Source organism: Rhamphochromis sp. 'chilingali' (genome assembly GCF_963969265.1).
Source record: "Rhamphochromis sp. 'chilingali' genome assembly, chromosome: 7".
NCBI classification, from domain to species: Eukaryota; Metazoa; Chordata; class Actinopteri; order Cichliformes; family Cichlidae; genus Rhamphochromis; species Rhamphochromis sp. 'chilingali'.
The window spans coordinates 7521669-7539395 of NC_137934.1; the positions used below are offsets into that span (position 1 = coordinate 7521669).

Consider the following 17727-nt stretch of genomic DNA (forward strand, 5'->3'; position numbering starts at 1 on the left):
AATGACAGGCAGTAATTACCCACAGACGGGTGACTCAGCTGCAGAGAAACAGGAACAGAGAAAGGAAGTAAAGGACTGTTGTGTACACACGTATCTGTGCCGATGTGTGTGCTTAAGTGTGTATGTGTGCATGCTGGGCTCTGACTCAGCAAATCCACATGGGTCTCAGAGGCAGCTGACTGTTTTATTACCTAATCCAGTTTAGGAGATGAATCTGGCCCATAATCTAATATTCTCATAAACGATTCCCTCCTTATACATGAATCTCTGACCTTAACTATAACCGTAGCTTGCAGGCTACAGCAATGAAAAGAGCAGTCACACCAGGGAACATACATAGATATATGCCTCTTGTTTAATAATTGCCACAGTGCTTAATCAACTTATTGCTCACATTCTACTGTATCCTTAAAATGGCTTGGTATTTATATTACTTAAGAGCAACAATTTAAGGGTGGTGCAAGGTGGCTGGTTTGTGCCTCTGTCAATATGATCCCAAACTGTTTCAATACTCGCAAGGTTTAGGCTGTAGGGAGGAGAGTCCATAACTAATAGTGTTCCACTGTGCGTCTGTGTTTTTTTTTTGTCTATCCGGGTATGCATTGGCAGTGTGTTTGGGATCCTGCAAAAGAAAACTGTTGGCAATCGGATGCTTTCCAGATGGCATTGCATGGCTGATATGCAGCACCAAACCGTGACAGAGCCTCCACCATGTTTTAAAGATGTAGATGCTAGTGTACCTCTCTCCTGACTACCTCTGTAGTCTTTACTCCATAAAATCTTTTGCCGCTGATTTTCAGTATAATTCTAAAGTTATTTGGCATATCGTAACTTTTTCTCCTTGTTTTGTTTTCTTAACATTGGGTTCTTGACAGCCAACCATCCACTGAGACCATTTCTGATGAGGTACTTCTTCTTTTGACTTCCACTTGTCCAGTTTCCTCAATTTTTTAAGGACACATTGCACATCATGTTGGGATATTCCCATTTTTTGCTTTTGGACTAAGAGGTCTTTGAGAATCACCTTGTTGATGCAAAATTATTTACTCAACTAAAGAAATGGGAACAAATAGATTTTGTATAAAGCTGTTGGTGCCTAAACATGCCATTTAAAATAGTTTACTAGCTACGTTTGAGTTAGCTGCCTCTTTTTATCCTTGAATGAGTCATAGATCAGTTTTAAGTGGCTTAGTAATAAAAAAACCCCACATAACTATTCATCTGAAAAAAGGCCTTTTAGATTCCTTTATGAAAGATTTTCAGAAAGCCTGGAGAACTATTTGTCAAAATCAATTAAAAAAAAAAAAAATAGAATAACGTCTGGCTCCTTTGAACTAAATATAAAGAAATGAGTGTTGACTCAAGGCTTTTGCACAGTATTGTATAACAGAAACTATATAATATATATTGTACTGTTATCGCTACGTGTTGGATACACTGTGTATGTTAACGCAGGTCAACAGCAAGCCAAACTCAATTTTCATGAGCCAGGAAACTGAGCGTCTTGCTCCTTTATTACAGTCTTCTCGACGGCTTACAATCTTTTACAACTGTGGCTTGAATAGCTCGATGAAAGTGCTGAGTGAAAAGCCATTGCTTTCGATGGTGTATATAAAGATTCAGGCCACAGGAGATGAAGTTTAAACACAGATAGGCAGGTTTTCTGTACAATGCTTTTCCCGACTGACTGCAGCGTCTGCTTCCCACAATGCATTGCGAACACAGATTACTCCTTCAAAATAAGATAAAGAAAAACTAATGCTGACTGTATAGAACATATTTTTAACTAAATGACTCTCTTTTTTAACATAAATTACCACAGATGAAATATGACATTTTATCACTAAATTATTATGAACCATTTTTTAAAAAATCTTTTACTTGGGACAGAACACTCCCCGCCTGGCATTACTGATGCCACTACTACTTTTTATCAGTCACTTCCTTTTCTAAGAGCACAACAACATCCGAAATGGGACGCAGGTAAGTCTTTGAGACTCCCTGGGAAGATGTCCTCACTTCGACCTTTCTGACCTTCCCATCACTGCTTGGAAAGGTGGCTGTGATGATAGCCATTGTCCATTCGTTTCTGGGTGCTTGATTTTGTTTCAACAACACAATGTCGCCTGACTGAAGATTGCGGTGTGTTCCATGCCACTTGTGCCTTGATTGGAGGGTGTTGAGATATTCGTTTCTCCAGCGACTCCAGAAACCATTGGCGAGTGCTTGCACTTGTTTCCATTGGTTCTTGAGCAAGTCTTTTCCACAAAAGTCTCCTGGTGGAGAAGGAACGCCCTGCTTTTGGGTCAGTATCATTGCAGGACAGAGTATGAATGGTGAGGAAGGGTCAGTCGAAATAGGGACCAAGGGCCTTGCATTGATTATAGACGATACCTCAGCCATTAGGGTACAAAGCACCTCATGTGTGAGACGGGTGTGTTTGTTCTGCAAGAGCATAGAATCCAATATTCGGCGAGTTACCCCAATCATCCTTTCCCAGACGCCCCCCATGTGAGAAGCATGTGGGAGGTTGAACTCCCATGTGCAACCGTTGGCATGAAGATGGTTGACAATGTCGGGAGGGTTCTTGTTTGGTTGTGCCATGCCAAGCTCCACGCTTGCTGCGATGAAGTTGGTGCCCCTGTCTGACCGTATTTGTTTGGCTGGGCCTCTTATTGCAAAGAATCTGCGTATTGCATTTATGCAGCTGCAAGTGTCCATAGATTCAATGACTTTGATGTGTACACCTCTTGTAGTCATACACGTAAAAAGTATCGCCCACCTCTTACTTTGTGCTGCGCCACCTCGTGTGCGTCGAGTAACCACTGACCATGGGCCAAACACGTCCAACCCAACATACGAAAATGGAGGGCATGTTTCAAGTCTTTCAGGCGGGAGATCTGCCATTTTTTGAGTCTCTAGTTTCCCCCTGAGTTTCTTGCATGTTACGCAACGGTGGATAATGGATGAGACCAGTCTTTTGCAGCCTACAATCCACAGTCCAGCTTGCCTAACTGCACTCTCTGTGAACTGCCTTCCTTGATGCACAACCTTAGCATGATAGTGCAGGACAAGCAACTTTGACACATGATGCTTGCTTGGCAGAATTTTTGGATTCTTTAACGATGGGTCCAATGAAGCATGTTTGAGGCGACCTCCAACTTTGATGAGGTCTTCACCCATGAATGGGTCGAGGGCTACAATGGGGCTAGAGGCGTGGATGGTTTGATTGGCTTGTAGAGCAGCGTACTCATCAGGAAAAGCGTCCCTTTGAACAGACTGGAGAATGAGGTTACTGGCCGCATCCATCTCCTCTGGAGTGCGTGGTTCTCTGCATTTATGCCAGCCCCTGCATGAATGATTTGACGAGTTGCTTGATGAGTGAGAACGAGCTTGGTGAATTAAGAAAGCAATGGCACGTACCAGTGAGGTCCAGCTTGAAAAGCGTTGGAAGCGTTCTGGTGTGAATCCGCTCTTCTGAATCTGAGTAACAAAGGTACTAACTTGTCGGATTTCAGCATCCACTTCAGGTTCAATCAGCTCAAACGATTCATTCGTCTCTGGTTCATGTAGTTTGTAAAGGAAGTCTGGTCCCTTAAACCACATAGTGTCCATGAGCTGCGATGCAGGTACTGACCTGGTTGCTAGATCGGCTGGGTTTTGCTCTGATGTAACATAATGCCACTGTTCAGGGGATGTGGACTGGCATATACGATGAACTCGATTATGTACGTAGACATAAAAGCACTTTGAATCGTTGCAAATGTACCCAAGAACCACCCTGCTGTCACAGTAGAATTTGACAGTGTTTGGTTTATGATCAAGTTCATCCAGAATGAGCTCCGCCATCTCCACCGCTAGAACTGCTCCACAAAGCTCAAGACGAGGTATTGTCGGTTCTGGTTGGGGTGAAAGTTTTGCTTTGCCAAGCACAAATCCGACTTCACATTGTCCCTCTGCATTGACTGTTTTCAAATATGCTACTGCTGCAATAGCCCAGCTTGAGGCATCACTGAAGACACACAGTTCAGTGTAAGTGGACATGGAAAGGGAGGCTGGTACATAGCAGCGCGGCACTCTTAGGCGGCTCAAATCTTGGAGGGACATTTTCCACGTTTCCCATGCGTCCATCTCCTCTTGGGGGAGAGAAGCATCCCAATCTTGGACTCCATTTGACATTTTGCGTAACAAGAGTCTGCCTTTGATTGTCACTGGCGATGCTAGTCCCAAGGGGTCGAAGATGCTATTAATCACTGAGAGAACCCCACGGCGGGTATAGGGTTTGTCATTGACGGCTACCTTGAAGGTAAATGAATCAGTGTTAATGTCCCAGCACATTCCTAGACTTCTCTGGGCCGGTAAAGCATCGTCGCCGAGACTCAAGTCTTTAATACCGGAGGCCAAATCCTCTGGCTTGAATGCTTGCATGACTGAGACACTATTCGAGGCGATTTTGTGGAGCTTGAGGTTAGACTCAGCTAAGGATGCACATGTGCGCCTGAGCAGATCGATGGCTGCAGACTCTGTGGGAACCGAAATCAGCCCGTCATCGACGTAGAAGTGTCTCTCGACGAAGTGTCTTGTGTCTGCTCCAAACTTTGCCTCACCTTCCTGGATGGCTCTTCGAAGGCAATAGATGGCTACTGCTGGTGACGGACTATTACCAAAAACATGTACCCGCATGCGGTACTCCTGCACCTCTTTTGACAAGTCATTGTCCTTGTGCCACAGGAACCTCAAATAATCTCTGTGGTCTGGTCTAACCAGGAACCCGTAAAACATCTGCTGAATGTCAGCAGTGGTTGCAATGAGCTCTCTCCTAAACCGAATCAGGACACCAAGGAGGGTGTTATTGAGATCAGGGCCCGTTAATAACACTGAATTGAGTGACACACCAGACTGCTCGGCACTAGAGTCAAAGACCACCCGTATCTGACCGGGCTTCTGGGGGTGATATACGCCGAAAATAGGCAGGTACCAGCACTCAGTGTTATCATCAATGGGTGGAGCAATCTCTGCATGGTTGTTTTTAAACAGCTTGTCCATAAATTCTGAGAACTGCTCTTTCATTTGAGGGTTTTTGGTTAAGTTGCGTCTCAGTGAGTTGAGTCTAGACAGCGCTTGGTCTCTGTTATTTGGAAGTGGCAAGCGAGGGGACTTGAATGGTAAAGGAGCAATCCAGTTATTGTTTCCATCTTGGTGGACTTCCTTTTCCATTATCTTAAGGAAGGTCTCGTCCTCAAAGGACAGGGCATGCTGGTTGTCATACTCTGTGCGCTCAAAAACTTTCTCTCCAAGCTTTTCTTCTGCTGCATTGGGTTTCGAACTGCGTTTTAAGAAGCTACTCTTGTGCTCCCCGCCATAGCATGGTTTTTCTTTGATCTTCATGCTGTTAGGACAAGGAGTGAGGAGAGATGGACGTCCGTTGGAGAGCACGTGGGTTTTATAGGCATTGACCGTAGGCCTGTGAGCATTGAGGCATACTTCCCCCACGATTACCCAGCCTAGGTCTAGGCGCTGAGCAAAGGGAGCATTGTGGGGTCCGTTGACTTGTTGTCGTGCCTTGTGGACTTGTATGATGTCTCTGCCCAGTAGAACTGCAATCTGGGCAGCTGGGTCGTGCTTAGGTATCAGAGGAGCCAGATGTTTCAAGTGGGCATGGGCAAGAGCGACTTCAGGTGTAGGTATTTCATCTCTATTAAATACTATCTCATCACATTCAATGAGAGGAGGAAGGTCTAGACGTGGGCCTTCACCTACAGGCTCAATTTGGAACCCCACTGCTTTCCTGCCGAGCATTTGAGTTAGACCAGCACACGTTCTCATATGGTATGTCAGAGGGCTATCCTTGATTCCAAATAGCTCGAAGAATTCAGGACGCGCCAGCGAGCAATTGCTCTGATCATCAAGAATGGCGTACATCTTAACAGACCGTTCTGGTTGACCTTTAGGGAAAATTTGAACTAGACATACCTTGGAGCAGGAACGCGGAGGACAGCCTTCACCGCAGATCTCAGTGCATCGTGACGTTACCTTGGGTAGAGTGTTGTCTTGAGGCTGAGGCTCTGGTTCAGGCGCATTTTCCGGCTGGGGTTTTTGACCCGTGTCAGGGTGCATGGCAGAGCAATGTCTTTCACTTTGGCACTCCTCACACTTGACCTTCAGGTCGCAGTCCTTTATTGTGTGCATGGGAGAACAACAGCGAAAACATCGTTTGTGTTCTTTGAGTACGTTTCGTCTTTCTTGTAGTGGTTTGATCCGGAAAGCTCTACATTTGGCTAGAGGATGCGTTTTCTTGTGGACTGGACAATAACGTGTTAGATCATCCTCTCTGATACTAGCAGAAGCACTTGTATCAACCTCTGTTCTGTTTACAGTTAGAGGTGATTTGTAGCTAATTTGTTTGAATGGTGGTCTCTCACCTTTGTTGAGGGGTTGACTGCTGCATGACACAAAACTTGGATCGTTTCTCGCTTTTGCCTCCTCTTGGACAAACTTTACAGAGTATGAGAATGGAGGGAACGTCACATTATATTTTTGTTTGTATTTTGAACCAGTGTGGAGCCATTTATCTTGTAAGCCTGGAGGCAGCTTTTCCACTATGGGCTTAACCCCACGTGGTGTGTCAAGGTAAGCGAGGCCTGGGAGGTAGGCTTCGTCTTTAGCAACCTGCAGCTCTAGGAGCAAATCTCCTAGTTCCCTAAGTTTAACATTGTCTCTGTTTGTAAGGCGAGGAAAACTGTCCAGTTTTTTAAACAGGGCATTCTCTACTACTTCGGGTGTAGCATAACACTCCTCCAGCCTATCCCATGACAACTGGAAGGCAGCTTTGGGGTTAGTGGTATAAACAGCCCTAATTCTTTTAACATGCTCTGAGGACTCTTTACCGAGCCACTTGACTAGGAGATCTAACTGCTGGCTGTATGTAAGATCAATGCCTCCAGTTGCATTTAAGAATGAAGACTGCCATGCTCTAAAATTTTCAGGGGTGTCATCAAACTTAAAGAGCCCTGTTGTGATTAACTCTCTGCGTGCAAGGAACCTAGCAAAGTCAGCCATAGGTGCATCACTATTGTGAGGAGCATGGTGACTGTTCGGCTCGACATACTCTCTTGGTGGGTCAAAAGTTTCCTCCTCTGCGTACATTTTTGAGAGTACAGGTGAAGAGGAGGTAGGTTTCCTTGGAGTGAATGATGGCGCCTTTGCTGTCAGTTTGACTTGAGGTGTTCCTTCTTCAGCCGGATGTGACTTTAGCTGGGTTTGATGTTGCACGTACTCCATAGTTCTCTGTCTGATAACTTGTGGTGGGACTGAACTTTTTAAACTTTCTCCTTTTTCTTGTTCAACAGCTGCGGCAGCTACTAGAACCTCTGCTTTTGCCGTAGCAGCTGCAGCTTTTTTCTCTATCTCTAACATCTGTAAATCCATTTCCAGATTTGCTTGCTGCTTTTTAATTTCCAATTGTCTCTTACTGTACAAGGCTTTGGCGTTTGTAGCTTCAGCAGAAGCTCTTGCAAAGATGGCTGCTTCCAATACACTGGACCTTGAGGACAACTTGGAAGATGAGCGCTTGGAGCCAGAGTGTTTGGATCGGGAGCTAGCCTCTGATGGTGCTTTGTCTCCTGAGTTAGCCATTTCTTCTGCCTTCTCCCCGTGGGCATCCATCGCTGTGGCATAAACTTTATCTTCCACCAACTGCTGACCTGGCTTTTCACTGTACTGTTATCGCTACGTGTTGGATACACTGTGTATGTTAACGCAGGTCAACAGCAAGCCAAACTCAATTTTCATGAGCCAGGAAACTGAGCGTCTTGCTCCTTTATTACAGTCTTCTCGATGGCTTACAATCTTTTACAACTGTGGCTTGAATAGCTCGATGAAAGTGCTGAGTGAAAAGCCATTGCTTTCGATGGTGTATATAAAGATTCAGGCCACAGGAGATGAAGTTTAAACACAGATAGGCAGGTTTTCTGTACAATGCTTTTCCCGACTGACTGCAGCGTCTGCTTCCCACAATGCATTGCGAACACAGATTACTCCTTCAAAATAAGATAAAGAAAAACTAATGCTGACTGTATAGAACATATTTTTAACTAAATGACTCTCTTTTTTAACATAGATTACCACAGAGGAAATATGACATTTTATCACTAAATTATTATGAACCATTTTTAAAAAAATCTTTTACTTGGGACAGAACATATATAATATACCTAAGGATTTAAAATTGTAAGCCAGCACTTAAATTAAATATATAAATAGCTAAACACAATCGATAATAGTAGCTGGCTAAAACTGGATAAAAAGTTAATAAACCTGAACTGATAAATATAATTAGAAGTTGAAATAGTGGGCTAGAAGGGTTAACAGTTTCAATGTCTGGATAAAAAAAAAATAAGGGTAAAAAATGTAAACTGTGCACTTAAAATATTGGATAAACAGCTGAAAATGCTAACTAAAGAAGCAAATGACTGATAAACAAATAGGCTGTTTATAAGAAGAAGGGTTGTCAGAACAGCTTGCGAACCATAAGCAATTAATGTTAAGTTCAACATAATCACTAATTGAGTCAGTCATAAGCTGAAAGTAGTCAAGATCCAAATTACTTGGAGTTCAGATAACCACGCTGGAACATGAGAGCTGGTGTTGATGAAGAGGTTCTTGAGTCCATGTGACAGTTCTTCAGGGGGACGTCAGAAGAAAAAAAAAAGTTATAAATGAATGCTGATATGAGACATTGCTTTTAATGTCACCTTTCATCTTTTCAAGATCTTCCCCAACCTTCCTCTGTGCCTAATACCACCCTTCAGCCATGAGTCAGGCCACAGCCCTGATCTCTGGGACCACCAAAATACCCAGCAGCGCCTTGAACACGTTCAGCTGGGCACTGGGACTAACTGAGGTGAAAGCTCAGAGAAAATCCCTCAGAGATAGTATGTCATGGATTGTTTCATTTCTCTCCAGCTAATAATGTTAATATTTGCCAGGCAATACTAGAATTTCCAGAGTGCAGGGTCTCTATTTACTCTGTCTGTTAAGCCAGCTACGTTAAATAAAACTGTCTGATATCAGCATGTCTAACTCTCACCTTCCTCTTCTCATCTATTATTTTCCCCCCTTCTGTTTGAATTTCATCAAACTGATCCTCTCTCTATACTTCTCAGCCCTTTCAAACTCCTCAACATCATCAGACAGCATTCTTTTATCAGTTTATTATTCAAGTTTACTGCAACTCCGACATTATCTGACATGAGAGGTAGAGCAGGGCGATATGGCCAAAAATATTTATCACGATATATATTTGAAAATTTGCGATAACGATATAACTGACGATATAATGGATGCGAGACAAAATACAACTCCACAACATTACTAGCGCAAAAAGACAACCTTCCATTTATTTTCACTTAAACAAGAAGCTGGTTTTTATGTACATTAAAGCTTTATAAAAATGCAACAGTGCAAATGCAAATTCCTTGCTGAAAGTTTAACCAAAAGGCATTTCCAGTACAAATGGGCTGACATATCCTGAGCATAACCATGTATAATATCCACTGAAGTTAAAAAGAGGTGCTTTGCAACATTAAACTGCAGTGTGCAGTACGTATGTTTCGGACCATAAGGTGCACGGGATTATAAGGCACATTAAGCGAAACAAAGCAGTCAGATAAATCAAACTTTATTAAACTCATTCTTCTTGCTTCCTCCACTCCTGTACCATTGATTCATTAATGTTGAATTCTCTGGCAGCTGCTCTATTCCCATGTTGTTGCAGTATATTAATGACTAACCTGGTATTGTGGATGGATTATCTCAGTTGTTCTCCTGACTGAAGTTTGGTCCGTTTACAGCATCCTGCCATGCGATTGCATTTGTCTCTAACCATGAGGAACCTTCCCCTTAACTTTTATAAGTGGGAAAAAAGTTAGCGTTCATCCTCCAGCTTCACTGTTTATGTTATGCTAACATAGCTGTGTCGCTAGCGATCACCTAGCACATCATTATATACCAGCTAGCCCAACTTCAGTAACCCTACAAACGTCACTGCTGTTTAGTTTCCTGTCTTCATTTATGTTGGAAGTGATAGCAGAGCTGTACGTTTGATTTTTTTTTCAGAAATCTCTCAGTCAGAACATGCAATATCATGCTTAGGTAACTAGCGAGACTAGCGAGCTAACTTCCGCTAGCTTCCTGCTAACTTCTAACTCCGTTAAATGTAATAACTTTTGTTTTCATGGATGCCTGGAAGTTAAACTTTATAGTTACACCTGGTAAAGCAGCAATGCTGATCGTTTTATTAAAGATGAAAGAATTTAGACAGTTTTTAACTCTCAGTGATGCTGCAGTGTTGTTTGACCTGAAGAATACAGAGTTTAGGACCCAGATTACTCCCAGATTTAAGAGCATCTTAGTCCGACAAATACGACAATAACAACGGCCGCTTGCATGTTCTGCAAAAAAATGTGCTTTGTTGTGTATCTGACGGACAAACACCAATCCAGTTCCACATCACTGAAGTTGCACCATTTTTACAAACCAATTCTGGTTCATCTGTTTCACTCAACAATCGGCCATGTGCGTATGAAAACAAAGGCACTGCGCATGCGCGTTTTACTCCTATTCTATCGCGATATTTCATTTTCCTATCATTGCCTAACATTATACCGTATTACCGTGAACGGTATAATATGGCCCAGCCCTAATGAGAGGCACAATAATGCAACTCAACCTCATCAGAAACAAGGCAGGCAGCATGCCACGCACTTCAGGAATGTGTGAGACAGAAAGGTACAAATCAGCATGTAAAGAATGGTCACAATGGCTTTTGGAGTTCAGTGCAGAAATGCATAGCAATGACAGTTTCTTCATGCTTTGGCGCATTGCCTTATGAAGCACTGCTTCACAGCATGGCTAACACAAATGGCTAGAAAACTTGAATGGGTTTGTATAGCGCAAATGACTTCTTCAATTTCCATTGATCTGTGTAAACAAACAGGATGAGGACAGGGCCATTGTGTGGCGATAATATGCTGTCTCACAGCCAATGCATATTCCTTTGTTCAGTGCAGAGATAGCTGCACATTTGAATACTTCAATAATAATCAGGAAAGAATCCCACAACAGGAGTGGCAGCTTGGCATCGTGGTTAGACCTCTCTACATTATAACCAACGGTGTCACCAAGTTCAAGTAAAAGGCTTTAGAAAGAGAGCTCCATCAGTTCACAGAGTTTATGTAAAAGGAAGGCGAGGATCCACATCAGAGCCTGTATATAAAAGATGGACTTTGCTTCTTTATCTAGATGGTGACGACAAAAGGGAAGAGCACATCATGACTCTTCTGTTTTTGGTTTTTTTTTTTAAATGGTATCTCATAAAAATCTATGAGAAAATAGCCCTTCCTTGTTCCATGACCTCAGTAAACACTTTCTTGCTGAGCTCCCATTTCTTGGTCTAAATCACCAGAAACTCAACAGAAGTGTAGGCTTCACATCCAGATGTCAGTAACCACTATGTGTTTATGTCCATCTTTTATAAGCAGTCTACAGCCTATTTAGTGTAGATAACATAAAAAAAATAAGACTCAATATTATAAATGATTCGAAATTTATCTTTAAGGCACTTTATCATACATAAAATGGCCCACCGTAACAAAAGAAAAATGTGAAAACCCTTCCAAAGATACAGAAACCATATTCAAAGTTTTTGTATGCAATTAATAACAGAGACAATAAAATAAGATAACAATTAAAATAAGCATAAAGTAAGAAAAGTGCCAAGTAAGATGAGAGTTTTCTGTTCTTAGACCTCGTCCTAATTAATTAAACTACAATCATACCTCAGTACTCTTTATTTCAATTTAATTTACTGGGATTGTTAAGTTTAATATTCTTTTGGGCTCAGAAATCCAATATTGACTTTTTGTGATGTACTTGGCACAATATCTTGAATCACTGCAAATAAACATTTTTCAAAAATAAATGTAAGGAATCTGGTGCTGACTGAAGGCCAACCTTTATATCATTTATAGTATTTTAGACTAAAATAAAATATGATTGTATAGATATTATAACTGGTATGCAGCACAAGTTTTTTTTTAATTTTATACAAACATCTTATACCCAGCTGCTACATCCTGATTCAAAATTGAACTGGTTAATTCATGAAAGGCCCAACTCCACAATTCCAAATTTCAAGTCCAAAACTAGAAACTAAATTTGCATCATACTTTGGGATTTGTAAAGCAAGAACTGGCAAAAACAATAAAAATGCTCCCCTGTAACAAGACAAAAAAGTTTCTTGGAGTTGGACCCTTTATGAATTTACTGATTCAGCTATCTGACAACTTCCCCTTTTATCTATGAGTGCACCAGTTTAATGCCTTGCCCAGTGTCCAAAACAGCTGGTGGGAACCAGGCTAGTTTACACCTCCTGAAGCAGCGCAGACATGTGCTACATAACCAAAACAGGTGAAGGCCACAGCACCAGTTGGACAGGTGCACCATGGGGTATGTAGCCTTAGGAAAGTGGGTCTTCCAGTGCTTGGCTACATCACTTCCAGTGGGAAGATGGAGTGTGTAGTCGCTCCAGCGTTTGGACACACTGTAGACAGCTCTCACGGTCCGCCCTTTTTCAGACCACTGGGTGTCGCTGGCTGGGTTGCAGTTGAACTCCACCCACTCAGAAGTGAATTCCCCGAGCAAGGGGATATCTCCAGCCTCGGGGTCCACCATGGTGGCTGACAGCTCAGCCCCCTGCACGGCTACATAAATGCCCTCCACCCTGCGCACTTCCTTGACCCAAGGGAGGGAGTATTCGGTGTCCAGGACCACAATGAGACGGGAACAGTGGCCGGCGTTCTTCTCCTTCCACAGCTCCAGCAACTGGGCCAGATGGAAACTCTCACCTCCTACAGTTACAGGAGATTAGATAGTAAGAAGGAGAAAGAAAGAACAGCGCGTACTGGGAATCTATCCTATGACTAGTTTGATTTACCAAACTCTCTGAGAGAGAAACAGTGAAGGTCAGCGAGCTGCTATTCACTTAGTTCCATGTTCAAGGACAATTCATTGGGACATATGGCCATAGATGGACATGGCAGCTTGGCAGGGATCGAATCTGTCAACTATTACTCAAGGGACTGTCTTTAAAATCCCCTGTCATCCCGGCAACAGACACAACGACAAAAACAACCTTAATAGACTGTATATTTATATTTAGTATATTTTGGCAGAGAACAAACATTGAAGGTCTGTTGCCAAATTATTTCTGTTATTCCTAACATCAGTGCTAGGTAAGTAAATAAATAAATAAATAAATGAGGCTGAGAAAAATAAAATGAAATCCATTTATGGATACAAAGCAGCTTTGCCACATACTGCTTTATATTTAGAAGGGAAAATGGGCTTTTATTCACATATCTAAAACATCAAGCATGAGCCAATTTGGAGAATCTGCTGCACAGCTAAATTTGTATATATGCATCCAGTGTCATCAACAGAGAACTTCCAGACTATTTTGAGGAATCCCAGTGTGGACAACACTGCATCAGTGGGTCGTAATAACCAGAGGGATCCTTTATTTGATTTGAATTTCAGTCGAAGCAACCCCACTTTTTCAAACATGTCTCCAGTTATCCCCTGAGCATGCCACTGAAAACGACCCTTCAGGATTGTGACTAAGGGGAAGTGATTATGCTTTCGGTGGGGATTTTTTTTTCTTTTTTTACTATTTGCAGCAGCACGCAGAGATAATACGTCAAGTAATCTCTGAAGAGCTGGAGCTGACACTGTGTTGACCTGCTGTGATTCTCATTTCTGCTGAGGGAACGCTCATGTCACAGTAGACTCTCTGTAACTTTCACAGAATCGTCTCTACTGGAGCCAAACTTCTGTGCCGAGTCCTTCATAGCAATTTCAACTCTTTACGCTTGCTTGTCTGATTCCTTGTAAATCAGTCTGATTGACTGAGAGAATGGGAAAATGAAAGGAATGGAAATTAGACTGTAATGCAAATGAGACTGCAGTCAGAATACAATATCTACCTAATGCTATCTGAAACAACAGCTCTGTAGTCACTTCTACTTCTGTGTTGATTTTTTTTCCTGTATTTTAACTGATTTACATCTTCGTCAATTATGTGTGCTTAGATGTTAAAACTGCCCGACAGCTTTGAAGAGAGAAAGCTGATATGCAACTTATGATGCACCTAAAATTTGATTTGTGAGGACTGAATGTGTCAAGTTTAATCTTCTTTCAGTTTCCAAAAAAGGAAATAAGCAGCAGAGATGTCTGAGAAGGCCAAAACAAGCGATTCTTTTGTTCTACAAAAAGCTTCAAGTTAATGTACAAACCATTTGATCTCATCTAATTTAATGAATTAATAGAGTCTGAACATGTAATGTTTAATAATAAATCAGAATATCTACAAAGAAAGGATCGTTCTCTCTTGAAATGTTGACCTAGGAATTCTCCTATATAACATGGTGGATCCCAATGTTTTTCTTAATTCACATTAGTCTCTTCTGGATCACACTTATGCCATGCTTGCTTGGTAACTAATCAGTAAATCTTCTGTAACAACTCCCAAAGGCTCATCTTCTCATGCTCCTATATCTTGTGGGGTCTGTTTTGGGTCCCCTTTATATATCATTAGCACAGTAGTCCTTGAGGAAAAACACTGAGCTAGTTTTCACTGCTACCTGCCACTTGAGGTCTTGTCTGACTGAAGCTAGGAACTGGATGTCCAAAAACTTTCTAAATGATTTACTGAATGACTATAAAACTGAAATAATTATAACTTCCCCCACCTCCCCCACCTAGCACTAGCAACACCATTGGACTTTCATTTAGTCTGAGACATCAGAAAAAGATGTCTTCAGAGAAGCTTGCAACCTAGGGGTAAACGCAGACTCCATGTTCTTTTGATAGATATCAAGCTGCCTAACTCTCTCCAGTTTCTTTATCAGTTTTTAAATGTTCATTTATCAGTAATTATGAATTCCGATACCAATATATCTGAAAATAGCCAAATATATCAGTGCTCCGATGCATTGGGACTCTGGATATATTGGTTAGGCTCTATTAATTATGTATTCTCTTTGCTGAATGGTGTTTAAATATCCCCTGGATTTATATACTGAAATATCTGTAGTTGTAGCTGGTGAAGTTGAAGCTGTATACTTACGTGGATGCATTCTTTTTATTTGCCTCACTAGTACATTTAGGAATTAAATGAATGTGAATGGACTATGAAGTATGACCACTTTCCAAGACTTAAAAACATTGAAAAATAAAGCAATAACAACATGGATCTGTGGCCTTCACCTGACAGAGCCCAGGAGCCGGAGCCTTTGTGCGTGTGCCCACTGTAGAATATCAAATAGGTGTCATGTCGTGGTCCGTCTGCCGTACGAAGCTCCAGAAAGTTGCGCAACTTTGTAAGTACAGCCTCCAGGGTGACACTGCTAGTAGAGTAGTCACAGCCGAATGTCTGAATCATGTGGTGGGAGAAGAGGCGCTGGATGTTGTTCAGCATGCCTGTGGAGCGCAGATTCAATAGCTCCACCTGCTCAGGTGGTAAGAGAGTGGGCTGGCCACCAGCGCTGGGTGAAAGAGAAAGATGAAAGGCTGTGAGAAAAGACTTGTTGATGTTTATCTTTTTTGTCTACTCAGAGGGAGGCTCAAGTTAGGTGGCTTGTCAGCAGAAGGGGAGGGTGGTGGGGGGTGGTGTGTACTTATTTATTTATCTACTTTCTGAGTGAGAAGTTGATAGATTGACATACCAGGGTGGAGTAGCTGTCTCCCTTGTTGGGGAGAGAGGAGACAGAGAAGAGAGGATAAGAGGAGATGGGGGAATAGGAGATGCAAAAAGTACCAGCGAGGGATCGCTACTGGAGGAAATGACATTAGCCTCAAGGATGAGAAGGAAATAAAGAATGAAAGCAAATAAAAAAGTAGCAAAAAATGAGATGGTACAAAGGAGAACAGAGTAGGATGACAAAAACAGGTTAAATATATACTCATACTCAATTTATAAAAGCACCATTCTTACTCTTAAGGGCGATTTTCCAAACACAATTTCATAACACGTTATTAACTAGGGATTAAATCAATATCAAATAAGTCATATCACTCCCTCTGCCATGTGATTACTAATTCGCTCCTGCCAAGCATGTTTTCACTGAATCATGAAAGAGCTCTGAACAGGTTCCCCCACGAATATGACTTACCAGAGTAATTATAAATAAAGTGACCAAAGTTGCTTCCCTAAATGAAGGAGTTTGTTCACACGTAGGGGGAGATTGAAGGGGCAGATTGGCACAGATGCAGTGCCGTTCTGTTGTTGTGAAGTGAGAGCGAAACTAACAATTTACTGGAGTATCTACTTTCCTACCCTCACTTACAACCATAAGGTCTGGGTAGTGAAACAAAGAGATTGTGGATGTAAGAGGTGGAAATGAGCTTCCTCCATACCTCAAGGGGGCCACAGGGAAGAAGCAGGATACATGGATCATTTCTTGGCTTGCTTGGGAATACGTCTGTGTTGTCTCAGAAGACGTATAGGATGTGGCTGCAGGTGGGGTCTCTGCCCCAGATAATTGGCAGAAAATGGGTGGATAGATGGACCAGAATACCATACTGGTAGACGGATATCTTGCAGTGTAATTTCATAGGATCTCTCTATTGTATATCAATATTGTGGGCAGCTTATTGCACTACTTTTGTTACTAGCACTGTTAAATGCAGTACAACATACATTATTTTTACTTCCATTGGAGAAAATAATTTTTTCATAACAAATTTATTTGGAAAATCATTGTGTCTTTTTGGAGGATTCCATGTGTATACCTACGGACGAGGTAATTTTATAAAAGTGAGAGTGGATACAGGTTACAGAAAGTAAGCTGTGAAACACAGAGAAAGAATCCATATACCTATGAAACAACTTTCTACAGTGTCTGCGGGCTCGAAGTTATTCAAAAAGTCATAAGTCATTCTTGCAAACACCTGCATACATCAGCCATCATATTATGCCGCGTGCCCACGCTTTCCCCTTTAACCTGCCAAGGGGAAGTTTATCGAATAAACGCCTGAAGAGTGATGCTTTTGTTTTTACAGCTATGAGACAAATAAATGGATGTTATTGGTTGACAGCGAGGCAGTACTCCTGTCCTCAAAGGAAGTTCGATGAACAATTACCTTAATGATGATAACAATTGAGGCTAGCTATAAAAACACACTACACCTGATCAGAAAATGCAGAAAATGCAACCTGAGCATGACTTTGTGAGCTCATCATTTCCCCCAAACCCATCTAATCTTTTTAGATCTCATGACGCCCAGGAGAGTAAGGGCCTGTGGTTTGAGATTCCAACCACATCTTCCCCTGTGACACTCTCTCTTTCATCCTTAAAAAAAATCCAATCCTTTCCTCCGTAGCCCTTTCACAGCTTCACCTCTCCCTCCCCTTTCTTTGCTATCTCTGTCCATTTTTTTCCCTTTTAACCACCACCTTCTATCAAAGTTAACAACATCACCCCTCCTCTTTTGTTTATCTTCCTGTTGTTTCACCATTGCTGTTGTTGCATGTGTGCCTCGGCTTTTCACCCATATCTCGGTAATCTCCCAGAGGGAATCTTGTCATTGTGAAAACATGATCTGCAGCCATCAAACAGTCGATTATACTCTGCTGCATTCTCATCATGCTCCAAGTCCTCCCTATGGATC

At 42.0% G+C, this 17727-nt stretch overlaps 1 protein-coding gene across 2 annotated transcripts in view; it reads right to left on the minus strand.

Annotated features, from left to right (window-relative positions):
* Positions 1-11595: 11595 nt before the first annotated feature.
* Positions 11596-17727, minus strand: part of tmem168a (transmembrane protein 168a) — a 12426-nt gene continuing 6294 nt past the window's right edge. For both annotated transcript variants that reach the window (XM_080886245.1, XM_080886246.1), the window contains exons 5-6: positions 15325-15602; positions 11596-12908 (exon numbers count right to left, since the gene is read on the minus strand). In XM_080886245.1, coding sequence (XP_080742371.1) covers positions 12358-12908; positions 15325-15602 — 829 coding nt within the window. In that variant the 3' untranslated portion in view covers positions 11596-12357. The remainder of the gene's footprint in view (positions 12909-15324; positions 15603-17727) is intronic.